This window comes from Nerophis lumbriciformis, linkage group LG24, assembly GCF_033978685.3.
Source record: "Nerophis lumbriciformis linkage group LG24, RoL_Nlum_v2.1, whole genome shotgun sequence".
In the NCBI taxonomy this organism is placed as follows: Eukaryota; Metazoa; Chordata; class Actinopteri; order Syngnathiformes; family Syngnathidae; genus Nerophis; species Nerophis lumbriciformis.
Genome location: NC_084571.2, coordinates 29,051,467 through 29,078,239, shown reverse-complemented (window position 1 = coordinate 29,078,239; position 26,773 = coordinate 29,051,467). Strand labels below are relative to the sequence as shown.

The 26,773-nt window shown below is 41.3% G+C and overlaps 1 protein-coding gene across 7 annotated transcripts in view; it reads right to left on the bottom strand.

Annotated features, from left to right (window-relative positions):
• Positions 1–1,197: 1,197 nt before the first annotated feature.
• The window catches only part of gpatch8 (G patch domain containing 8), a 42,893-nt gene continuing 17,317 nt past the window's right edge, over positions 1,198–26,773 (bottom strand). For 2 of the 7 annotated variants that reach the window (XM_061981921.2, XM_061981922.2), the window contains 7 exons: positions 26,615–26,633; positions 21,778–21,850; positions 12,554–15,615; positions 12,374–12,460; positions 6,282–6,425; positions 6,070–6,194; positions 1,198–5,977 (listed from right to left, as the gene is read on the bottom strand). In XM_061981921.2, coding sequence (XP_061837905.2) covers positions 1,843–5,977; positions 6,070–6,194; positions 6,282–6,425; positions 12,374–12,460; positions 12,554–12,715 — 4,653 coding nt within the window. In that variant the 5' untranslated portion in view covers positions 12,716–15,615; positions 21,778–21,850; positions 26,615–26,633 and the 3' untranslated portion in view covers positions 1,198–1,842. The remainder of the gene's footprint in view (positions 5,978–6,069; positions 6,195–6,281; positions 6,426–12,373; positions 12,461–12,553; positions 15,616–21,777; positions 21,851–26,614; positions 26,634–26,773) is intronic. The other 5 variants (XM_061981924.2, XM_072915997.1, XM_061981927.2 and 2 more) reach the window with 4 other exon arrangements.

The window sequence follows — 26,773 nt, the reverse complement described above, 5'->3', positions numbered from 1 at the left end:
GTTGTATATAACATGGCAGTATATATGAAAGACTTGTATTTTTTCTCTTCCATTCTTTTTGTCTACTGGTGACATGAACTATTGACCTATTCAAGGCTGCAATTACCCAGAGTCAAAAAGTCCACTACTTATTTATAGAAATGCATAATTTGCATGTTCCCATTACATAAAAAATGGCCAAAAAGGCCACAAATCAAGGGTGTCCAAACTTTTTCCACTGAGGGGGCCGCACACTGAAAAATGGAAGCATGCAGGGTCCATTTTGATATTTTTGAGTTTCAAAACCAATACAGTATTTATTGTAACCATTAGGGATTCCCTAAATTTGGATGAACATTTAAGGGTCTCAGTCATTAAAGTGTTAAAATGCATCATATATTAATATCTGTTTTACTTATATATCTATAGCTCAACTTCAGATCTATCCATTGGCATAATTTAAAGTCTCAAGTTTACTTTTTTTTAGGTTGTATGTATTCCCTTTTTGTCAAAATGAAACAATTTTTAAAAAATATTTTCCCCCCAATTTTTTTTTAAAGTGGAATATTTTATGTAAAGTAATTATAACCTTAAATTAGTAACAAAATAAAATAAAAACAGTGTTTTTTTTTCATTATTATTTTTTGAACAATGAGTTAAAAAAAAAAAATCGGACTAAAAGGTCTCAGGAATCCAGACGCCCTCTACTCATAAAAGTGTTAAAAATAAGTCATATCAATATATTATTTTTAATATTACTTTTTAGTGTCGACTTCAGTTCTACCTGCCGATTATACGTTATTTTTGGAGCAATGACAGTTTTAAAATGGCAGCTTTGTGTTATTCATGTCAATATTTCAACATTTTCTCATTACATTACATTTGTTTGCTTTTTTATTCTACTTGTTCGTGTTTTTGGTAATATTTTCAAAATTTGCCGCAGGCATTTAAAATATTACCTGCGGGCCGCACTTTAAATCATAAAAAAATGTTTTTGTATCAATAGATGGATCTGAAGTTGTTCAAAGATTTCAAGCGATGAAAGTAGAACAAAAAAAAAAGGAATACATTTATTGCTGACCTTTGCCACTTTTATGAATGGGTCCATTTTGGATCCTAATTGTAATCTTGAGCATGCAAAAGGGTCAAACTCCCACCAGACTCTTATTTATTTTAATTTTTTTTAAACTATCTTTAGCAAAAACAACCTCCGGAACGTTAAGGTTCATCTACAGCATTTTTATTATTTACAAAAAAATTACACAAAAGCAAACAAAAAAAACAAAACAACAAACCTTCTTGGAAAATAATTTAAAAACGGAAAAATACAATTATTGCAGTATACTACAATCTTAAACGACGCAAAACGCATCATCTTTGAGCAAGGGTTCAGTGCAATTCATTCGGTTTTGCCCTCGCGTGGGAACGTGAGCAAACTCAAAACAACAAAAAATATTTGCAACTTTGCAAAAGAGAATACAAATGTGAGGGCGTATGTGAATGAATGCCTTGATAACCCGCACATGGATATTTGTACACGTTACTGCATTAGAAATAAGTGAGGATATGATATAGAGCAAGTAGTCATATTAGAGTAATTAAGTATTGTGTTGGTAATATGTAGTATAAAATAGTGTTTTTAATCCTTCTGTAATATTTGTGTTTGTCACTGACTGCATCAATGAGCAAACTATGAAATAAAATGTGGAAATGAAGAACAAAAAAAGTCCAGTGGTCAAAAAAAGATTAAAAAAAAAAAATCTGGGTCACTTACCCCGTGGAAAAAAAGCCAGTGTCTCAAGAGTCCCCTCAAATGAGAGGAATAAAAAGTGTCCAATTGGGGTTAAACACCTTCAGATGTGCTCAGGAGCCGTGGTTAGGCGGGTGCTGGAGGTCCTGCCCTGAGAAGATTGGGTGGAGGAGGGGGTGGAGCTGGAGAGCCGCCGCTGCGGCCGCAGCCTGCGAGGGCCTCTGCGTGAAGAGGGTGGGGTAAAGGGCTGCGTGGGGGACGTGGTGCAGAGCCAGCGGGGTGTGGTGGAGCGCAGAGGCCGGGATGATGTGAATGGGCTGACCGGATAGGAACGCGGTCGGATGGGCGGGGATAAGCCCGGCGTGTCCCAAAGAGTGTCCTAGCGAGTGTCCGAGGGTGTGGCCTAAGTGAGACAAGGAGATGGGAGTGAGGTGGTGCTGAGGGATGTGGTGCACTTGGGCCAGCTGCGTGTGGGCCGAGTGCGGGTGGTGCGCCGGGTGGATGCCCATGGCGGCGGCGTGGTGCTGCAGGAGGGCATGCTGTACAGAGGCGAGGGACGTGCCGGACCCCATTGTCACGGCAGGCTGGTGGATGTGGATCTGCTGCAGGGCGGGCGGCGCCTGGGCCTGGCTCAGGTTGGCGGCGGCGGCGGCCACGGCAGCTGAGGGGAAGTTCTTGACCTGCTTGGCCAGCAGCTGCTGCTGGATGTGCTGCTGCGCCGCTTGCTGCAGCTTGCTGTACTTCTCCATCTCCTCTGGCGTGAAGGTGATGGGCTGACTCTCCAGAGGAGCCAAGCCGTCCTCCTCCGCCTCCATGCAGTCCTCCTCCAGACTCTGCGGGGGGTAGACAGGATAGCCGTGCATGGGGGGCTGCTGGTCCGGCATGAGGGGCTCCATCATGGGGTTCTGCGAGGGGTCCTGTTCTGAGTCCCCCTGATACTGAGGCATCAAGATAGTGGACTCCTGCTCTAACAGCAAGTGGGGTTCTTGGACCACCTGACCTTCTGTGGTCATCTCTTGGACCACCGTCTCCTCCACTTTTTGCACTGGTGGAGCTGGAGGCGGGGGCGGGGGCGGGAACTCTCGAATGGGCTCCACCAGGATAACTTCTCTATCTGCGTCCGAGCTCTTCCCCGCTCTTGATTTGTCGCCCTCGTCAGGCCTGGTCAGGGGGATGAAAGGCGTTTTCTTCCCGGCTTGAAGTTTGCCAAAAAGTGGTAGGATGCTTTTGTTTCCTATCGGGGGAAGTTTGGGACCAAAGTATCCCTGTGGAGGATCCTTAATCTTCAAACCAGATTTGGTTCCTGTGACAGGATTGCTGGAATTCTTTTTTGCCTGAATCTTCTCCAGGAGCTGTCGCGCCGTGAGAGAGTTTTTGTGCTCGCCAGCATCCCGAGACCCGCCCAGCCTCTGCGTCAGCGAGCCCGTGGCACTGCGATTAAGGCTGCGCGAGCTGGAGCGAGGAGACTGAGATCGATAAATGTTGGAGCGGTTAAAGTCTCTGCGGTTGGCCTCGCTGACCCCTCGGCCTCGGTTATCGCGCCGATGCGGGGAGGCTTTGGTGGAGCTGGACGAGCGGCTGGCCGAGCTGCGGCTACGGCTGTAGCTACGGCGCCAAGATCGGGCGCTGGTGCTGCGGCTCCAGCTGCTGGAGCTCCTGGAAGTACTGCGGTGGTGCCGCCGGTGCCTCTTCCTGCGGCTGTAGCTGCGCGAGCGTGACCGTGAATCGTCGGAGGAGGAGGAAGAGTACTGACGCCGCCTCGACCGCCTGTGGCCTCGACTGCCTCGCCTCTCGTACTCCGAGTCCGAAGAGCGCTTAGAGCGCCTTCGCCTGCGCCCTTCGGCGCTGTCGTCGCTGTAGCTGTCCGAGTAGCTGCGACTTCTGTGACTGTAGGCACTGCTGCCGGCCGAGGAACGCTCGGAACTGCTGGAGTAAGAGCGACTCTGGGAGGTTTTACCGCGATGGTGCCGGCGACGGCTGCTGCCGTGTCTTGACGAGCGGCTGCCAGAGCGCTGCGATTCCTCACTGCGGTGGCGACGCTCCTCCCGAGGACTCGACTTGTGGTGGCGCGAGCGCTGGGTGGTGGAGGCCCCTTCCTCCTCGCTTTCGCTGCTGGGAGGTCTGGCTGGACCAGGACTCTTCTGGGCTGAGGTGGAACAGGAGGTGCTCTGAGGAGCGCTGGACTCAGTTTTTTGACGCTTTTTGGGGCCGTGCTCCTCAGAGGAAGGCGCTTTTTCTTGACCTTTTCCCTTACTGCCCTCCTCCACTTCTGACTTGCTGGTCTGATCCTTCACACTGCGCTTCCTCTTGTTCGCACCGCCAACCACTCCTTCTGCCGCCTTCGTGGAGGAAACATCCAACTTATCTTCGCACTTTGCTTTGGTTTTCTCCTTCTCATCACATGCCTTCTCTTCCTGATCGGCAGCCTTGTTTTTGCTCTTCTTTTTTTTGTGCTTTTTCTTCTTCTTGGGCGTCTCTTGAGTGGGCTCCTTTTCACCCTCACCGTCTTCTGCTGCCTCTTTGTCTTTTGCTTTGCGCTTTGAATGCTTTGTGGACTTCTTGTGCTTCTTCTTTTTCTTCTTCTTCTTGGCGCCGCCGCTGTTGGTCACCGCCTTTTGATCATTGCCTTCAGAGGGGCCACACTCGGCCTTCACCGCAGCCTTCAACCCAGCCTCGTCGTTGTTGACGCTGAGCTCAGCTTTAGCGGCTGGCTCCGCTTTAGCGGGCTCCACCTTTTCCTTCTCCTTCTCCTTCTCCTTGTTCTTGTCGGGCTGCTCACAAATCTTTGGAGACTTTGCCGCTTTTCTAGCACGCGGGCCTTTGTTGCGAGACAGCTTGAAGTCAAAGTAGAGCGGGTTGCAGCTGTAAGACAACGAGGGTTGTGATTTGGTGAACTCCAAGAGCTCGGAGGGCCACTGCAGGGTGGTGCTCTCGTTTTTGCTCAACACAGGGAAAAAGGGACCTGTAGGGATTTTAGGACCAGAGTTAGAGTCCGAAGGCTGTTGTGGAGTTTCTGCTTTCTCTGTAGGTGGAGCAAGAACTTCAGGAGTCGTTTCCACTGAGCATAAAGCATTGTCCTCTTCCTTCACTTTAGGGGGCGGTGAAGTCTGCTGCGGTGGATCAGGGGTTGAGGTGGAGGTTCCATCATCTTTGTCATTATTACACTCGGGGACGTTGGACTCAGTCTGCTGAGAGCTGTCCTGAAGCTTCTCCTCCTGAAGCTTCTCCTCCTGAAGCTTCTCCTCCTGAAGCTTCTCCTCCTGAAGCTTCTCCTTCGGAACCTTCTCCTTCGGAACCTTCTCCTTCGGAACCTTCTCCTTCGGAACCTTCTCCTTCTGAACCTTCTCCTTCTGAACCTTCTCCTTCTGAACCTTCTCCTCCTGAAGCTTCTCCTTCGGAACCTTCTCCTTCGGAACCTTCTCCTTTGGAACCTTCTCCTTCTGAACCTTCTCCTCCTGAAGCTTCTCCTCCTGAACCTTCTCCTCCTCAAGCTTCTCCCCCTGAACCTTTTCCTCCTGCACCTTCTCCCCCTGCACCTCGTCCTCCTCTTCATCCTCTTTACTTTGAGTCTGATCTATTGCCTTCATGAAGAGCAGGAACTGGAAATGGGGCTTCACTCGACAGTGGGATGGAGGCATGTAGTGGTAGTACTGAGGCTCTTGTCCCTTGTATCCCTCCTCCTTCTTCATCATCATTTTTAGTTTGTTCAGAGTGGAGGCCAAGGAGCTTCCGTCGTTCTGTTGTTGCTGTTGCTGCTGCGGTGGTGGTGGTGGTGGTGGTGGTGGCACCTCCTCCGTCATGGCTGCACTATTGGACTCCCCTCCATCACTTCCACGCGATCCTCCTTTAGGGCTGTCTGCATCGCAGGCGGATGCTTCATCTTGTGCTGCGGGCCTTTCTCCCTCCTGGCCTTCCTCCTCTCCCTCCACAGCCTCTTCACCATGGTCGGCGAACGCCGCCGCCGCCGTCTCCAACTTGACGGGAGTTTTCTTGGCGAAAGAGAACGACACACTGACTTTGGAGGAAGCGCTAGCTGCTGGGGAAGAGCACTTGTTCCTGCCCAGGGAGAAGCGAAACGTCGGGGTTGGCTTAGGGGAGGCATGGCGAGTTTTGTCTGGAACAGGGATCTCTGTGGCGATCGCTCGCAAGGGAGCGGTGCTCTCGGGGGCAAAGATGTCTTCGTCTTCTGCCTTCTTGCCGTCCACAACCACCGTGGTGGTTTTAAACATGGGACCACTTCCCGGAGTTCTGAAACACACAACATCAAGAGGCTTATGAACACCAAAGGCGGACAGTATGGTGCCTACCAGCAGAGGATGCCAGAAACAATTATGGCTTACTGGTCCTGCTGTTTTCTCTGCTCAGCCAGCTCTTGCATACGGCGCAGCATTTTCTTCTTCTTCCCACCTTTTCGAGAACGTGACATATTCCGTGCAAACTCTCGCTGCTTCAGCTCCTTTAGCCTCTGTGTTACGGTGCGGAGAACCAAGGGAACATCAACATTTCTTCAAAAAAACTGCAGCCATCGCTTAAGAAGGTAGTAAAATGTTACCTGCTTGTGGGCGTGGTCGTAGGAGTTGATGTGGTTGTCAAATTCCTGGTGTTTGGTGTACTGCTTGTCACACAGCTCGCAGTAGAAGTTCGCCCTCAGGTCTTCCAAAGCTTTTGCGATGGCTTTCTCCTTCTCCATCTGATCCTGTGGTCCATGAAAAAAACAATTCATGGGTTAATCACTGCCATTTTTAATGAGGGCTGTCAAAAATAACACGTTGATGGCGATAATTAATTTTTAAATGAATTTTAGTATTTCTTTCGCTGTCGATATCCGGTGGTCTCCTTGTAATGACCTGCTTGTGCTGGTGGTTGATGTTGAGAGTTCTGATTTTCATGAATGCACCTCTTATGAGTATTATTGGCGGAGAATAGGAATGTAACAATATGAAAATTTCATATTGCGGTTACCACGACCAAAATTATCATGGTTACACACTGAAATATTTTGACCAAAGTTTTTTTTTTAATAACTAAAATATACACCGTATTTTTCGGCGTATAAGTCGCTCCGGAGTATAAGTCGCACCGGCCGAAAATGCATAATAAAGAAGGAAAAAACATATATAAGTCACACTGGAGTATAAGTCGCATTTTTGGGGGAAATTTATTTGATAAAACCCAACACCAAGAATAGACATTTGAAAGGCAATTTAAAATAAATAAAGAATAGTGAACAACAGGCTGAATAAGTGTACGTTATATGACGCATAAATAACCAACTGAGAACGTGCCTGGTATGTAAACGTAACATATTATGGTAAGAGTCATTCAAATAACTATAACATATAGAACATGCTATACGTTTACCAAACAATCTGTCGCTCCTAATCGCTAAATCCCATGAAATCTTATACGTCTAGTCTCTTACGTGAATGAGCTAAATAATATTATTTGATATTTTACGGTAATGTGTTAATAATTTCACACATAAGTCGCTCCTGAGTATAAACTATGAAAAAAAATGCGACTTATAGTCCGAAAAATACGGTAGACACACTGTTCGAAAACTGTTATCTGTTTCAATGGCTAAGCTATTATGGCTTTAAATATTGTTTCTTACTGTAGCTCTTCAGTATTTATTTAAATGAAAAGTGCGTAACAAATAAAATGTACCATTATTTCTGGTGGGCTTCGTGGTGTCCTACTCTGTTCAGCAGTTCTTGAACGCACCTTAAACAGACCTCTGTCTCTTTTCCTATGAGTTTAGCACGATCACTCTATAAGTGCAGCTTATAGTTTCAATGTGCACAATTGAATATCTTAGTTGCTCAGACTGCAATGTGTTTATATCAGTTTTGTTAAGAGTTAAGTCGTTTTCATGTTAGCATTTATGCTCGCGAGCTGGTGCTAGTCGGTGAGTTTATCAAAGTGCAGTTATCAATCACGGTTTTTCGTTAATTTTTATTTAAAGTACTAATATTAACCGTCCGGAGTTTTACAGCGGTTATCATTAATACCGCTAATCATGAAACTCCTTGTGGAGAATGAGGAAGTGTTGTTGAAAGTTGTTTGCCACATTCTACCAGCTTCCTGTCTGGGCTATTTACTTGCTCTGCTCCAAAGAGGTGTGTGACGTGTTTTTGTCAAGATTCAACCAGACAAGTGGAACTGAGCCCACAAGCCTTTCAGTTTGTTCCATTTGTTTTTGGGACCTTTTCCTGTCTGACATCACGACGTAGCCAGATTGCAAAACCCCGCGAGTAGAGGCATCCAAACACCACCAAAATGCATGAACCTTATGATTTGACACTTAGGCATTGTTTAACATGAATAGCCAACATTGTAACAACATTAATAAGTCCAACATTGTAACAACATTAATTAGTTAGAAAAGACGAAATGTATCAAAGGTCCCCGTTTAGAGGGGAATTGCACTTTTCTTGGAATGTTGCCTATTATTCACAATTCTTATGGAAGACAAGAACACATGTTTTTATTTCTTTCTTTTTTTTTTTTTTTTTTTTTTTTTCTTTTTTTTATTTTTATTTAAATCAACATAGAAAAAAACACACGATACACTTTCAACTAGTGCATCAACCCAGAAAAAAAAACCCTCCCTCACCTATTCACACTCACACACACCCACTCACACAAAAGGGGTTGTTTCTTTCTGCCAACAATACTCTGGTTCCCACAACATGGACAACACTTCTGCAAGGGACACAACACAGTCCCTGAAGCACACTTGATTGTTTGTGCTGCTGGTCCACTAACATTTTCATTTAATTACTATTTTTTCTTTCTCTTTTCTCCCTTATGTAATTATTTTTATATTGTTTACTTTCCTTTTTATCCAAGAAAATATTTATTTATCCTATCCATAAAAAAATAAAAATAAAATAAATAAATAAAAAAGGAAAGAAAGGACCTTATCTTCACCAGACCTGGTTGTAAATGAAATTAGCTTTGTTTAAAGGTTTTTTTTTTTGTTTTTTTTAAACCAGGTCCAGTCCAGATAATGTCCAAGTCGGGTCCAGCAACACACACCTTCATTCATGTACACTGAGGAAAAAAACAAACAAACAACAAAAAAAAAAAACTGAAAATTTTGGAACACAACAGATTGCATATAATCTATAAACTAAATTACATTTTAAAAACAAAAACAAAAAAAGTATATACAGTCCAGCTTATGTTCAGGTCACTAAAAGTTAGGGAATACAACAACAGATAGCATATAATCTATAAATAATTACACTTTCAACATAAGCCTTTGAGGACTTCCCATCTTTTTTTATGTTTTTTGGCATCATTATCGTTTTCAACCATGTAACTTTCTAAAGTTAAAAAATACTGAATAAATGTTTTAAAGAAAGTAATACTAAGTGAATATCTGTTTTTGGCCTTAAAAATAAACCTTTTACCGAGTACTATAATTAAATTGATTAAATCATGATTGTCAATGAACTCTCCCAAAATAACAGAAACCACATCAAACTTCATAAACAAACCAATCCTTAAACACATTTTTTCAACTTCCACCCAAAAAGAAGACACAATATGACAATACCAAAACAAATGCAGGGTGGATTCAGACTCCTGACAACAAAATCGGCAGTCATCTGACTCTGTCATATTCCATAATTTTAACATTTTCCCCGTGGGTAAGAAGTTATAAATAATTTTAATTTGAAAATAACGATTTTGCACATCAATAGTAGTTTTATAGATTAGTTTGAATATTGCATCCCACGGCAACGGGCAGTCAAAAAAGTCCTCCCATTTTCCAAATGTGTTGTATGGGGCAGCCTTCAAAGATTTCTTTATTAAATAAAACTTATATATTTTTCTATTTATTTTAGTTCCTTTTTGCCAACTCGAATTTCTTATTAGAGGTTTACAAACTAATAATTTAGTAGTTCCATAATTAATTATTTGTTTCCATCTTTTCCCAATGACTCCAGTTAGTTGATTAAATGAAAAGCTTGAGCAAGCATCACCATACATAGTTATAAATTCTTCATACTTCATAATCTTACCATTCTCATTTATAATATCATTGACAAAAATGATTCCTCTTTCAAACATATTTTTCCAAAAGAAAGGCTTTCCATCTATTACAATATTAGAGTTCATCCATATTATCTGCTGCAAAATATCGTCTCTTTTTTCTGGCACATAAAATTGAAAACACCACCATGAGTGGATTGTTTCCTTTATGAACCCCGCCATGTTTCCCAGCAGACTCTCTACATAAGAAAAATGGGAGGGGATCACTTGTAAAAAAGGATACAATTTCTTTTGATAAAATACATGTTTTTTGTCCAACAGGACACTTGTGTACCACTCAGTGTTGAAATACATCTTTGGAACAATTGATGCTTTTAAAGACAGACACATAGCTTCAAGGTTGAGAAGTTTCAGGCCCCCATATTCATACTCGTTGTACAAAACCTTTCTTTTAATCTTTTCTGGTTTGGTTTCTTTTTTTTATGCATTCCAATTTGTACAATACGGTAAGTATAATGTGTCTAACAATGCAGCTAATGGGAGTACTCTATTCCGCTCATAAACCCTTCTAACAAAACATAAAAAAACACTTTAAAAAAACTTGTGACCTGAATATTAACCAAATATTAGCAATAATGCTATTACAAACTATTTTTAGTGGCACTGTGGTCACAGAGAGCTAATTAGCTTGTGCATCTATATTATTGACATACTGAGATGCTGCTGCTGCGTCGCCTCTGAGTTGGTAAAAGTTATTTGTAGATTATAAATCATGCCTCTCACATGGATACGAGAATATTGTAGCCATAAAACGAGAATTTGGTCAATTCTGACATTCAACTTAGACCCGGAGATGGTGATAAAGACACGAAAAGACGATCGTTTTCTCCCCCCCCCTTTTTTTTTTTTTTACTTACTTGCGTGAAGATTAGGAATAATTCTTCATCTAAACGCGAAGATATGAACATCCCATCAGTCAGCATCCCAGTTAGAGCAGACATTGTACAGAAAGTGATTGTTTTATTATGTTCGTAGTTTGTATTTATTGTTTAGCTCATAGCAATACTGCTACATGATGCTTAGTGTTTCACTAAAGCTGGATCTTTTTAGCACACAGCTTCTAAAACTTGTAGATCCTCCTTCATAAATTCAGGCTCAAAAATATAAAGTTCTAGATCATCATTTTGCCCCAAGTAGTCTTTGTTGTCTCTCATGAAGTCTACATGAGAAGTAATGCTGTTTTTGAAGGGAAAGGCGAACATTGTGATGAGTCTGTGAAAATAATACGCCGCCATTTGCTTAAAATAATCAAATATTACATGTTATTTTGAATGTGCCGGTTACTACATTACATATTACTTCCTCGACGTCACTTTCAACCTGAGAAATAATAGCTACCAACCATTCACGAAACCCAACACAACACTCCAATACGTGCACCATGACAGCAACCACCCATGAAAGCGGATACAATTTCACCCTCACCTATGAACCCACGCCAGGAAACCAACCAAAAAAGAACAGAAAACGAAACGACATCATCTGGTACAACCCCCCATACAGCAAAAACGTCTCAACTAACATTGGACACAAATTCCTCACTCTGATTGACAAACACTTTCCCAAAGACAACACCCTAAGAAAAGTATTCAACAAGAACAACATTAAATTGAGCTACAGCTGTATGAACAATATACGACAAATTATCTCAAACCACAACAAAACAATTGCAAATGAGCCGTCGGCCCCCAGACAGAGCGACTCCAAAACCAACAAAGGCTGCAACTGCCGCAAGAAACCTGATTGCCCTCTCAACGGGGGGTGCTTACAAACATTAGTTGTTTACCAATCTAAGGTAACACGCAAGGACATTAACACATCCGACACATATGTAGGATTAACCGAGGGAGAGTTTAAAACCAGATGGAACAATCACAAGGCTTCTTTCAGGAACCAAAACCTGCGGAATACCACAGAACTCAGCAAACACATTTGGGACCTCAAAGACAATAATGTTGAATATTCAATAACATGGCAAATTCTTGCATCCAGCACACCTTACAATAGTGGTAATAAAAGATGCAACCTATGCTTGAAAGAGAAACTGTTTATTATTTACCGTCCAGACCTGTCATCCCTCAACAAGCGCAGCGAAATTGTATCAGCATGCCGCCACAGACGGAAACACCTCCTAGGTAACACATGAGCCAATCACCACGCCCCTACGCCAGCCTGTACCCACCCACTCTGTGCCCTATATAAACCATGGTATGTGAATGCTCCCATTAAAATCTCCTGATGATTGAGGGAACCCCCTCATGAAACAGGCCTGTAGAGATGAAGTAGTCTTGTGATTTTTTTCCCACACATACATATATATATATATATATATATATATATATATATATATATATATACAGCCTGGCCCCCGGCCAATTTTTTTTAACCCAATGCGGCCCCACGAGTCAAAAAGTTTGGGGACCCCTGCTTTAGGGGCTCCGTAGGATTGTGATTGATAGGCAAAATTCCAAAAAAGTGCAGTTCCCTTTTAAAGAATTTGTGAACTGTTTAATCTGATTAAAATGTTAATAATTGGAAATATCTTCTTTTATTTATTTATATTTTATTTGTGGACCACACCTTGTACTTTTGCCGTAGTTCTTCTGTCTCTTCCTTCTCCACTTCAAGGACTCTTCTTTTCTCTGTGGCATCCTCTGCATAGTCCATCTAAATAAAAAGGCAAAAGCATCGGTTACAATACAAAATTTGAAAAAATAAATACATAATTAAATAAAATTCACGTAGAACAAAGCCATTTACCTCCATCTCCATTCGTCCCATCCCCATGACATCATATTTAAGAATGATAGGCACGGGGTCCGTGCGTCCTGAGGGAAAGAGAGACAGAGAGACGACAGGTTGAGTTGTTTTGGTACGTGTGATGGAAAGCCAGCTCGGAGATAGCCTGCTTTTAGAGAGCATAGGGTGCTGGGGTTAGAGAAGTTTGCCTTTTTAAGTGCAGAGAGACCAGAAAGCTACAGTGAACCAAACACCAGCCATTCTCACAGCTTACTGACAAGACAGCAAGTTTGTATTGCTTCTTGTATTAAAATGCAGTCAATTCAAGTGAAACAGGCTGGCACAGCTGCATCGTCACAATCATCATCATCATCATCATCCAGGAGGACAACAAAACCTCCCAGTGTTTTGACAAGAGTTTTACAAATGTGCTTCTTTCCCCAACGCTATTTGACATAAGCTGTGAAAAGAGCTAGATGAGAAGGAAAGTAACGGTAGAGAAACAAACAAAGACGACCAAAAAAAAAAGAAAAGAAAGAAAAATATACAAAAATCAACACTACTTTGGAAGATTGAGACATAACGGCTTAATCCACTCATAATCAGCCAAACAAAGCAGAGAGAAAGACATACTGTAGTAAAAAAATCAAATTAAAAACAAGACACAAGCAATGAACTACAGCAGAGTGACGTCACAGGCCAAGGTATCGCCGTGGTGACAGTGCAAGGGATGGCGATACTTACCTGCTAAAACATGGGGATCGGGGTAGGACAGAGATAGACAAGAATTCTCAGGAAAATAAAAATAATTTGGACCAGTCTATGTTGCTCCTCTTACCAGCCAGATACAACAACCAAATATTACCGATTATCATTTCAGTTTGGTTTCAGCTTTTTTTCCCCCTCCTCACACACATCTGTGCTTGCAGTGAATCACATTGACATGTACACCATTGGGCATATGACATCACCACAAGTTGAATTTAAACACTTTTGGAGGTGGGGGCGTTATGAATGCATCAATCTCGACAGGGCATTCTTATCTTCCCGCAGGAAGCTAAGAGCATTATTTCCTCTCTTTCCTTCCTTTTTAGTAATTGAGTCATCACAGCCCAATGACATTAAGTTCTGAGATCACAAATGCATGGGCATTGTAACGTCGTCATGGCCTGCCTGGAGTCTCAGTTCCACTGCAGTGTCTTTCGGCTTTCCTAGACCGCTTTCTATTTTTTCCATTTTGCCGCCTTCACCACTGCACAGTATCAGACCATTTTTTATCAGCGGGGAGAATGAGCATCCCTGCAGCATACTGTAAATTAGGGAGTATAATGAGCACAAAACATTAACACTAGGGCTGCAACAACTAATCGATTAAAATAGATTATAAAAATAATTGCCGATTAATTTAGTCATCGATTTGTAGGATCTATGCTATGCGCATGCGCAGAGGCTACCTTTTTTTTTTTTTTTTTTTTTTTAATTAATCTTTATTTATAAACGGCAACATTTACAAACAGCTGAGAAACAATAATCAAAATAAGTATTGTGCCAGTATGCTGGGTTTTTTTTTTCAATAAAATACTGGAAAGGATAGAAATGTAGTTTGTCTATTTTATCCGATTATTAATCGATTAATCAAAGTAATAATAGACAGATCAATCGATTATCAAATTAGTTGTTAGTTGCAGCCCTAATTAACACCATCGTAGAGGAAATATAATTCCTTATTGTCTGTGAGGAAGTGAATGTATCCTGCCTGATGAGTGATTGGGTGTAGGGAGGGTAAAGGAAAGGGACCATATGTGTATTTCCTATTAAATAAAAAAAGACTCAAACATTCACAAGTTCATAATCTTTGTTTTGTGGCTATTTTATCAGGACACTGGTCCCCAGGCAGCAGACAGTTCGTAGAAATTTACATGCATTTCTATCTTTGTCTGGTGCGAATCTTATGTTGAAAGAATCTCCAATTACACCCATTCGTCACGTTGTCGCGCTTGATTGAGCCTCTTGCATTCATTACACGCAGTTATAGTAAGCTAGCAAAATGAATTGCATGGGAACAAGGAAATGAGTCCCACTGATTCTGCATTAAGGGGAGTTTATTTTGGTGTAATTATACTGTAGTATTCGGTGTGACAAGTGTAAAATGTATGTACATTATTATTAGGGATATCCCGATCTGATCCGAGATTAATATCGGTCGGATATCTGCAAAAAAAACCAAGTATTGGATTATACCGTCTTGCTTATAAAATCTCTGATGCAAGCAGTCTTTCAGCTGGACAGCCAGTTAACATCCACATGTCCTCCAATAAGCACACAAGGTTGGCCTTTGCTTCTATTTTAGTGAAGTTCATTTCAAAAGGTAAACATACGTAATACGTGTCCTTGTGCTTCTAAATTTTCACTTACGCCCCCTCAAGAAAGAAGAAAATGTTTTGCAGACTTTCAATAGCATCAAAAAGCATGAACCCAGAGGTCACACACATTATTGTGTCGAAAAAACAAGTTGGTACTGTGCAATGGAAAAGGAGCGTTTGTAATTGTCTGATATTTGGATCAAAACATTACTGAGAGTTAAATGTGTATACTTTGTTTGGGGGGTATAAGTCAGCCCACTGCAGTGGCGAGTCTTGAGGGAGTCACAAGCCAGGCCCGGAATTAAAAGATTCATGAACAAATTGCATCCCAAAACCTATCACCAAATCTTCACACACACAGTGACAATACTTCCACATTACCCATCCCAGTAGGGGGAAAGAAAGGGACCAGACAACAACAATGTGCATCTAAATCACAAGGTGTGAATCACAAGGTAAAAAAAACAAAACTGAAAACAAACAAAATGACAATGTTCTAAGAGTAATAGATAATGCATGATAATATATACACAAGCAGCAGAATGAAGACTAATACAAAGAGAATTGAAAAGTCTATGTAGCATTGGTGCTGTGATGACAGGAGAAACAAAACAAAAAAAATGGGAGAAAACAAACCAAAAAAAAAAAAAATTAATTGGGGGATAAAATAACATTTACCACTAAGTTTACCATCAGCACAACATGGGCAGGATCAAATGGCTGTAAAAAAGAAACACCAATTGGTTAAGCAGGAAGATTGAGACACATAGAGAAGGGAGGGTGGGGTTGTTCTGTGTGTGCGTGTAGTTGTGGGGTTCGGGAAGAGTGCAGGGGGATCATTACCTGAGGGGTGTCAGTGTGTCTCCCCCCTTAGCCCTGCCCCCACCCCACATCCCTTCACACACAGCTAGGTGCTTACAGGTTCCCTCATCACCCTCTCGAAAATCACTGATTCCAGTGCTCTAACGTCGCTGATCCCACTACCTCAACCAGAATATGCCTCAAAAGATGGACCCCAATCTCATACTCTATGTCCTGTTGCTGCACTATATGGACACAAGGACTGGGATACACTTCTTCAGCGTCCAATTAATCAATTAGTGGGTAGGCTTCACCTCTTATTTACGTATTGAGGAAGGCTTACAAGCCCATCAAACAACCTTTGGGTCAGACTAGAACGGAGACAAGCAACCACTGACCTCACAAATGGCCACAATTCCTTGCAGAAAAGTAAAATAGCTGCACAGGGATGACCACCGTTTGGATTACGCATGGTTATGTTTTCAATTATAGTCCATATAGTGCCAAGCAAAAATTAAAATAAAAAAAAAAGCAATCATTTGAAACCCCATCAGATCATTTTAGCAGAGGCTTTTCTGGGTGAGGAATGACTTTACACACAGAGTCTGATCATTTAACCGCTGAAAATGACAAAAGAAGCAGAGGGTGCTAGTGAATCAAAAATAAAACATACTTTTATGTCTTTAAAAACTAAAAATGAAATGCATGAGACGATGGGTGGCCACCGCCTTCCTCCTTTCAGGTGAGTGAGCAAAGTGATTTCCTCACAAGCTTGTTTTAGGATGCACTTAAACCTCCGTAGGGTGAACATGTGACACACAAATGTACCTGAAGAAAAATGGCCCGCCAGACTTTAAGCAGTGATTGCTACACTCATGTGTAGCAACTTTTACCAAAAAAAAAAAAAAAAAAAAAGGGAGGTACACTATGATGATTTTAATCCAAATTTAAAACATTTCCTTGTGGTCTACACAATACATATTGGATTTTCTTTGGTGTAAATTTCGCTACATTCACTTTTATAACCCGTATTTTTTAAGTCTGTCTGCAAGATCCTAGATTGCAAATGACACTACGCCCAAAGGTATTAGAAGTTATCTTTTCAAAATGTATGCAGTTTAATATATATATATATATATATATATATATATATATATATATATATATATATATATATATATATATATATATATATATATATATATATATATATATATATATATATATATATACACATACACCTTTTATTTATTTATTTATATATATATATATATATATATATATATATATATATATATATATATATATATATATAAATAAAGAAATAAATAAATAAAAGGTGCTGTTTAAAAGTAAATTTTTTCAAAGAAAAAAATATAACACCACCACCGCCCAGCTTACTGTATGTTACCAGTAGTGGTTTAATAGAACACATTTCTTATATTCATTTATATATTACATTTTTGATCTGAAGAAACTGCTTTATGACTTTTAACTCCAGACTTCTTCTGTTTGTTTGATATTGTCATTACTGCCACAAGGGGTGGAAAAGTGTATTACAACTGAGTGCCGCAGCAGCCCATACGGACCATAGCTGAAAAACTGTTGGGTTTTTTTGCGGCCTTGTAGGGGGCGCTTGTGGCCCAACAATGGGCCCTATGGTTAAGAAACACTGGTTTAATGCAAGTATCCAACATTGTAACAACATTAATAAGTCAAAAAGAATAAAGTCATCATAGGTCCCCTTCTAAACAGTGCTAGTGTGCGACACTTCATTCCTCCCCCACGTGTGTAATGCCACTGCTTAAAGCCCAGGGGGCGTGTGACAGTTGGAGCCAGGCAACAGTGCACCTCCGGGACAAGCATGCAGTGCAGGAGGAAGGGGCCGCAAAGAAAGAAGGGGAGGATGAGCGTGTGTAACCGTGGCAACAGACATTTCGGGTGTAGGAGGGTGGTGAGGTTTTCCCTGTAAGCTGACACTATGGCCTGGTCAGTTACGGACATTCACACACACACAAACGCACACACACATATCTCAGTCCCACAGAACGAGCACACGCACACACCCAAGTGTCACAGGTTTTTTTAAGAGGTTGAAACAGGCAAACAAGCAGAGAGGGGAAGTTGCTCTACTCGGCAAGCCATTCAAAGTCTGAGTCGTGGTTACAGCCAATCAGATACCCAACAGCAGCCACGGAAACTCAAAAGGATGTGAGGGGGGACAACCTAGTAATAAATGATGATTCTAAAAAGAAATGTGGAGGAATCACGGCTTCTTACGTCTACGTTGATTCAAGCGAATTTCTGTTGTTGAGTTGAAATCAAAGGGTTTACTCGAGGGCGGATTGAAATAAAGGTTTAGTGATTATGAAGCAGAGACAACAAAGCTGACAGAGGCCATTAGCCTACAGTGTACTGTAAAAAAGGGGGGTGGATTACACTGAGGTGAACTGCGGAATAGGAGAAAGAAAACACACCCACGCCCACACACACACGCATACGGACATACAGAAGGGATCCAACAAACCTTACCTAAAAAGGGGCAAAAAAGGGACAAAAGAAGAATAAGAACACAGTCAATACAGTGAAAAACTTAAAAACGGGGACATAATGCTTGTCACTTCAAATTGAAAAAGAGGAAGGGGATTAAAATGATTGCCCTTCAACATCAAACGCATCCAGCAGGATGACAAACATTTCAAGTGTAACAACTCCAGGCACTTTGCTGCAGAGCCATCTGTAGACAAAGCCGGACGCTTACGTAAGTGCACAGCATCAGCGATGCCGAGGGAGAGTTCGGCAATTTTGTTCTCCTCGCCGCAGAAGGCGCGCGTCCTTATCGCGTCGGATAGAATACCGATGTTGTTGCTGCTCAAGGACGAATGGGCTTAGTGTGAGAATGCAAAGCCCACAAGCAAACTTGTGCGTTGTCGGCATTTGAGCACTTGTCAGCCTGCCCAGAACGCAGCAGCCATGAGAAGACCTGTGAGGTGAGGTTTATTTGCTTGATGTTTGCGATGGAGGACAAATTGGTTCCTGTGCCAACACTGTCGGAGCTGAAGCAGCAATCATCAAATGTGCTCGTCTCTACAGGCTTAACAGCATTACCCAAGCCAATGCAAAGATTTTTTTTTTTTTTTACGTACCAGAAGCGATCGGAAACCACTTGACCGGAATTAATTAACAGTCCAGGCTCCACCTTTGTACTTAACTACCGTATTTTTCGGAGTATAAGTCGTTCCGGAGTAAAAGTCGCACCGGCCGAAAATGCATAATAAAGAAGGAAAAAAACATATATAAGTCGCACTGGAGTATAAGTCGCATTTTTGGGGGAAATTTATTTGATAAAACCCAACACCAAGAATAGACATTTGAAAGGCAATTTAAAATAAATAAAGAATAGTGAACAACAGGCTGAATAAGTGTACGTTATATGACGCATAAATAACCAACTGAGAACGTGCCTGGTATGTTAATGTAACATATTATGTTAACGTAACATATTATGGTAAGAGTCATTCAAATAACTATAACATATAGAACATGCTATACGTTTACCAAACAATCTGTCACTCCTAATCGCTAAATCCGATGAAGTCTTATACGTTTAGTCTCTTACGTGAAAGAGCTAAATAATATTATTTGATATTTTACGGTAATGTGTTAATAATTTCACACATAAGTCGCTCCTGAGTATAAGTCGCACCCCCGGCCAAACTATGAAAAAAACTGCGACTTATAGTCCGAAAAATACGGTACTCTTTATTTCTTAAATACAATAGTGTTTCCCACCTTCTTGTTCAGACTGCTGGCACTCGCAAATTTCATTGGGCCCATAGTGGCCTATTTTTCAGTCGTACTCAATAAAAAGTGGAATTTTGGGGGGGGGCACGGCAGAATGACAAACGGGCAAACGGACTAGTACGATAACTGAGATGGTATGCAAACAAATTTGGAGCAAATTCTAAAGAAAATGTTCATCAAACACTGACTCAAACAAAAACAGAGGTTTGACCGTATTAACAAATTTAAACTTTAGGTGGCAAGAAAACTCCTAATTATAATCGCTACACCCCGGGTGACCAAAGTGCATCTCAGGGGCCAGTTAGGCCTGCAACGTGCTCCTTTCATTGGTCCGTGACATATTATATCAAATTAAACACGCCAACTATTAGAAAACTACACCAAAAACCAAGAAATACTAGAAATACCATGAAAACATGGAACCTGCAAGTAGAGAGAACAACAAAACACGGCAGTACACAGAACATAAAATAAGAAGCTATCGGTGCCTTATTCCAGTGCTGAATGAATGCAGACTCAGCCACTTGCAACAAGTGCTCAGTGGTGATATTGGGCGAGTAATGTCTTGTAGGTAATCTAGTGTCCCGAAAGAAGCACAGTCTTGCACACATTTTAAACTTTGTTGCCGACCTTACCCCCCACCAAAAACATCGCTATTTAATAACACCATTACCACTACAGCGCTAGCCTAGCCAGTAGCCACAACAACAACAGAGGGAATCACTCTGGCATCAAAGAGGTATAAAAACATTTAACTCAAGGAAGTATTTTTTTACACGTTCTCTATGTTGTGCAATCATTTGGTGTAGATGTTATTATTTTTTTATGTATCATTTAGTAATCATTCAATTTAGATCATTGAAGTATTTAAATTACTAGTCTGTTCAACTTGAATGTCACAAAATTCCATTGAAACAAAAAGGTGTTGTTTTTTTTCCCAACAAAAAAAGTACCAGCTCGGGCTCCGACGCCATTTTAAAGCACCAATTCAGTACAAGTATTGGTTAAAATGTAAACGGTACCCATCCTTACCTGCAGGACAAAACGGCCCGACTACTAGTCGTACATCTTACAGAATATGGTCTTTGGTGATTTTGGTCATGTTTCCTGCCATTGCAAAGACGTGCACGCATGCTTTCAAGTTTGGTCCATTTTTTGATATGTTAAAGCAGTCTTCTCTGCTGGAATAATACTAGTAAACATTAAGAAGAAAGGAAAAATTGTTTCCATACTGAATTTATATTACAATGTTTCATGAATTAAAATATGACAAAGTGGCTTATCCTAGTGGCACCACAGACTATTCTTCTGCCCTACACCATCAATCTAAGCAGATACCTTTCAATAATATACTGCTGGCATGATATATTTACATGTTTCAACACGGAGCACTTGAGCAAGATGTGCAATTGAGCGATAAAGGCGTTACACAAGCAGAGAGAAAGATGATAAGACGTGGAGTATGTGAGCGCATTGACCAAGCAGAAAGCATAAATGCCAGAGATGATGTGGAAAACAAGCTAGAATGTGAAGACTGAGTGTATATAAATAAAGACAAGGCGAGAGATAAAACCAAAGTTTAGGTTCAACAGAGAGATAAAAAAAGAGATTAGCATTGGAACGGGCTCGGAGTGAAGACTATAAACATGCCAAGGCTCTGCACACCTGAACTTCAAAGCTAAGCACAATACGGGCCTATTGAAGTTTTTGCATGCTCCCTAATGCAATGTACAATACTGTATGGACACCCTGACACTTTGACCTACTTTGGTTAACTTGGACTGAAAAAGAGTGGACAGACAACCTGGTACTTAAACCCTTTCATTACCTCCGAGACCTGAGCTGAACTGGGTCAGACAAGCGACCAGTAATATTTTGTTTGTATTTATTTCTGAAGAAACGTGTGTTGAAGTACAGGGAAACCAAAATGGCAGGGTCATTCACGGAGCACTTTTCTCATCAGGGACTTTCCATAAATTATACACAAGATACTTGAAGGGAGTGGATTTACATGAACCATCCAAAGTCTCGCCTTGTGTGATTTTTTTCTCAATGGAAACAAATTTTAATTGAAAGCAAATGCATCACCAATATTTTCCTCCTGCTTCAAGATTGAGAACAATCAGCATGAGAGCACAAGGAAGTGAGGCCAAGACAGAATAAATCGGAGGGAAAAAACCTGTAAATGTGTGTGGTAAAGTCATATATAGGTGAACTGGCGGGTGCCACCAACTATACATTGGGAGTAGAGAGATGTGTGGGAGCAAGAATGCTTACCCTGCATGGTTTTGCCAAGGCCTTGCCCCAACTTCCAGCCATGTTTCTGAAGCAGCCGGTGCCCGATGTTGTCCTAGCAGACAGGAGAAAGGAGACAAACCAGAAATATTCCAATAATAAGAGGAGCTTTTCCCCCACGCGGATCACAGGTCACAGAAAAACAAAAAAGGACTCCGCTCACACGATCATCATCAGCACAGCCACCACCACCACCATTGTCATCATTAGCAACATCCACGTCAACTACAGTGTACATCAGTGTCTCCCAGCACAAGTGGAGGGTGGGAAGGGGTTGAAAGGGGAGGGAAGACTGCGGGGACGCAAAGTTTTCGAATAAGATGAGTAAATTAGGCTATGTGTATTCTGCAAAGTACAATAAATGCTAATGTTGTGGTTGGGAATAAGTGTATCAATATTGCCTGAGAAGTTAGGAGGGGGGTAGAGGGAAGAGTGGGGGCAGTATTTACATCACACACACACACGCAAACACACACACATACATACAGATATATAGATATGAACCACTACAGAGCAAGATCTTAGTAAACAAAGAAAATGTGACACAGAACAAGTATGGAAATCTTGCATTGACAAAACGACAACCAGAAACTCCAAACTTGCTGTGATTCTGAAGGGGAGGGTGGTGGTGGGGCGGGGAGCACCATGAAACTTATGTAGCTGACACATATAAGAGTTCAAATTAAATTAAAAAAGAGGAAGAGACAGGAGCGGAGCTAGCGGACCTTGGATTACCATTACAAGGCCCAGGGTGGACAGAATGTGCACACGTGAAGGGAATTTGTGCAGGCGACAGGGAGTGAGACATTGTGTGCATCTAGTGCCCGTTGGACTAGAAATAGCTATTGTGCATGCTCTTTCATGCTGCCTGATTAGATTTTTAATTACAGCAGATTTTTATTTAACATTTTGACCTCTTGCTGGGCCTATAATAGGATCCTTCACCCAAATCCAGGGTTTAATTATTCCTCGTAATTTCCAATGCCATGTCGTTGATCTATTGAGGATATCCGGTACTTGGGAATCGACAGAACAGTATCAATTTTCGGTACTTTTGTGTGTATTAGTAAATATGAATTGTTTTTGATGATAAAATCAACATTTTTATTGAAACATTTAAAGCTGATTATGAATGACAACTGCTGTCCAAATTGATGTTATATTTTGTTGCATTTGTTCCTATTATTCAAGACGTTAGATGGCAGTAGTGTATAGCTTATGGTGTGTGTTTAAAAAGATTGTGCACCCTAAAAAGTAGTAATACTGTAAGTATTGTACTTATTACAGACCAGCTGTTTGATTGTAATGCGTATCTTAGTTGTAGTTTTCATTAACACATTTGGAGGTGTTGAAATCGCCATGTAAAATGGCTAATGCTAATCAGTAGCATGTCAATAACAACGGCAATGCATATTAGCACCAAGCTGGCGCTTTTTTTTTTTTAATTGCTTTATTAGCATTGAAAATTGCAACATTACCTAAGGGTAGTTTAACCGAGTCCGCTTTCAGTGTTATTTGAGTGATCGCCATGAGCCAAAGTGCGAAGAGCCGGCTAAAAGTCGGCTACCTGGCAGAACGTCACGTGCAACCCAGTTACCGTATTAAGGCACCGTTGGATTTACATGAATAGGTGCCCGGTAGGACTGGCGGGTTTCAGTCCGTGCCAAAAAAAAAAGTACTGGATTCGGTACCCATCATTACTTAAATCTGTCCTGACAAAAGCCAGTATCTTCAACAATAGTAGGGCTGGTCCACCAGCGCCATCATTTCCATGATGAAATCACAGAATGCTTTCGCCATCAGGTCGTCTCTGGCAGACTTCTTGTACTTTTCAAACGCCATGGCGATAGGAACAAGCCCTGGGCCTTTCTTTATGACTTTAGCAACAGGCGTCTTTGTCGCCTTTCAAAACACCGCTTTAGCGATGCTGGCGTTTCAGGTGGCTGATCAGGTTTGATTCCTTAAAGCATGATGCTCATTTCTGTCTGGAACAGTGAAGGAATCCAACATGATAGTTGCCCTGTTTGTCTACAGTGAGCTTAGGGGACAGCATAGCACGTAGAAGAAAAGAAACGCTTGATTTGTGCACCCTAACCCATCTCATGTCATTGTAGCGTTTATTTGTTTTGTTTTGTTCATCGGCTATCAGAGCTATTTTTTATCTTATCGGATTTATAGGTATGACATAAACACATTCTTAATATGAGCCAAAAAACGAGGTGTCTATTTGAGTTACGACAAATATTCATTTAATGTTAAGTACAGGAAACATAGGAAGGAACTTCCTACTCCTTTTCGAGCATACTGAATTGGGCAAATTAAAAAAATTTGATGTTTAGCAATGTAAATTGTTAGGCATGTTCGAAATTAACTAAACCATTACCATAACTGTTAGAATAATTTTATCTAAGTTATCACAAAAACTTTGTGTTTCAATGAGTTCCCAGCGAGAAGCAAAAACATGTCTTTGAACCTACCAAGAAGAAGGCTTGTAAAACTCCACTGTGTCGGGGGGAAGCAACATGAAGGTGTTTTGTTTTCTTTCATGTATTGTAATCAAGAGAAAGATATTGTTTTAACCCAAGGACTACAAAGCGGAGAGAAGGCAGGATCTGCCCAAGTTCCAGACACCGCTTTTTTTAACTTTTTTACGAACCTCTTTTTTTAACTGTTTTACAAACTTTTCTTTGAACTGTTTTACGACCTTTTCTGTGAAGTGTTTACGACCTTTTCTTTTGAAGTGTTCTGTAACCAAAGGCAACGCTGTTTACGACCCACTACCCTTTGGAAGCAGCTGTTGCCATGTGGTCAGGGAAAGTCCAAATAAAGGAGGAGGCGTACAATCTTTCGTCAGAGCGTGCTGGAGACTGTGCAAGAGTACAGACCAGACGTTTCTCCTTAAATTGAGCTAAATTGAATTTTGTCTCTGTTTAATTATTTGCTTCTTGTCTTGTTTAATATATGTCATCAGTGTTTGAACCTGACAATAACCACTATTAATTACTCTAGTGGATGACGCAACCAGTGATTAATGGGCGTACAGCCTCTATTTGCAGACATCTGAGACCTTAACTAAACTATTAAATTGGATTATATTTGTTTTCTACACAGCTGCTTTAGAGTCTAAAAGTCCTGCTATGTTTCCTGCAATTAATGATTAGAGATGTTGGCCAAAATCAACCTAACTGTATATAAACATGCACAGAAGCAATTCCTTCAACCCTCTGGGGCAAAATATGCAAGTCTCCTGAGGATGTTATGTCACTAGTATGGGTCAGCAATAGAAAATAAATAAATAAAACAAATGAAGTGAAATGCAAGACTGTTTCAACACTACACACTACAACAACGTCAAGCACAAAGCAACATGACACAATAAGATTTCTTAATAAGCAGTGTTGTTGTATTGTGATTATAACTACTCCAGGCTTGACTAACATTCACCAGAGTGCTGCATTCTACCAAATATAACAAATCATACAAACCAAACATGAAGGATATTTATAATCACAAAAGGAGACTGACATCACGAAAATAATGTGAAAGGGGTGGGTTGGAACAAAACAGAACATGCAGCTTTTTGTTAAAATCCTTTTAACAAAAAGTGTCCGTGTTAGTAGCACAGTGCGAATGGCGCACATACGCAACTGAGCGGCGGGAGCGTTTGTTTGCAAAACTCCAAGTGGTAATGTTAGTCTCAGGTGGATCAGGCACAGAGAAGGTGGTAATGGCTCTGCAAGGCCCATTTGGTGCTTTTTTTTTCTATTTTAGAGAAAAGATGAGATGGACAGGGGGCGGTACAGAGCAGGCTGAGCCATGGCAAGGGAGCTTTTAGGGAGGTGTGGAAAGTGAACTGGGCCTGGATGGGTTAGTGCATGTGAAGGGAGGGGGGAGTGGTGGTCCTGCAGCACGCACGGCATCTCCGCCAACATGGTCCTCATTGGGATGGCTTTGCAATGCCAACCGTTGTTTTTGTTTCTGTAGAAATTTGGTTTCTAGAATCAACACTACCTTGCTCAGAGATGCTGAACTTTGCCACTTCCTGTTTCCAAACTATTTTCTATACACTGAGAGCCACGTTTCCACCAAGTGGTATAGTTTGGTTCATTAAAAGCTATGATATTTGACAACCTACTGGTACAAACTATACTATCATATACGTACACTAAAATGTACCACTCGGTGAAGATATAAGGCTAAGTAAAGACTGTGTCTCTGCCTGGCTGTCCTTGGACTTGTCCAAACATACACAGGATGTGAGCATGTAGGGCCTGTGGAGCATCATCCTCCGTTTTTGTGTGGTCCGCTGAATTCATTGTATGGAGAAACACTGCAGAGTTTTCTGCAGAGAACATCTCCCCTTCCATTGTCCTATACTGCAGTATTATGCTAAAATAACATCTCTCTCTATTGATTCTGGGGTAGAGCTTTAGCCCGTAGCAAAATGTTTATTAAAAAGCTCCCAGAGCGAGTGGCCTGATTAAAAAGAAGATAATGCTACACAACTCCTCCCAATAGGGCTTGACAACTAAACATGACCCCACGTTTCTGCCATTCTAAATGCCCTCTTGCAAACCCTGTGCCTTTTTCTGTGTTCTACGTTTGAAAAGTAATTAAAACAGGAAGGGCAGGTTGGGCGAGCCGGCAGCTGCAAACATGGAAGAAATTTCGGGCTGGCGGCGGAGAGGAGATGCCGGCTGCATGTTGGAGCAACGGATGAGTGCACCAAAAAATAGACAGACGGACGGACGGACGGATGAAAGCAAAGACGGCGAGTCCAACAGCAGTGCAAGTGGAGTGAAGGCATTTCCATACGAACCTGGCTTTAAAATACTGGGCTGTCAAAAAAACAGTCACACGTGACACAACGTAAGAAACCAGCCAAACGCTTTCTTTCAACTGCAAATCTGCTAGGTTCTCTACTTTTTTTTTTCTTCTTCTTTTTATATATATATATATATATATATATATATATATA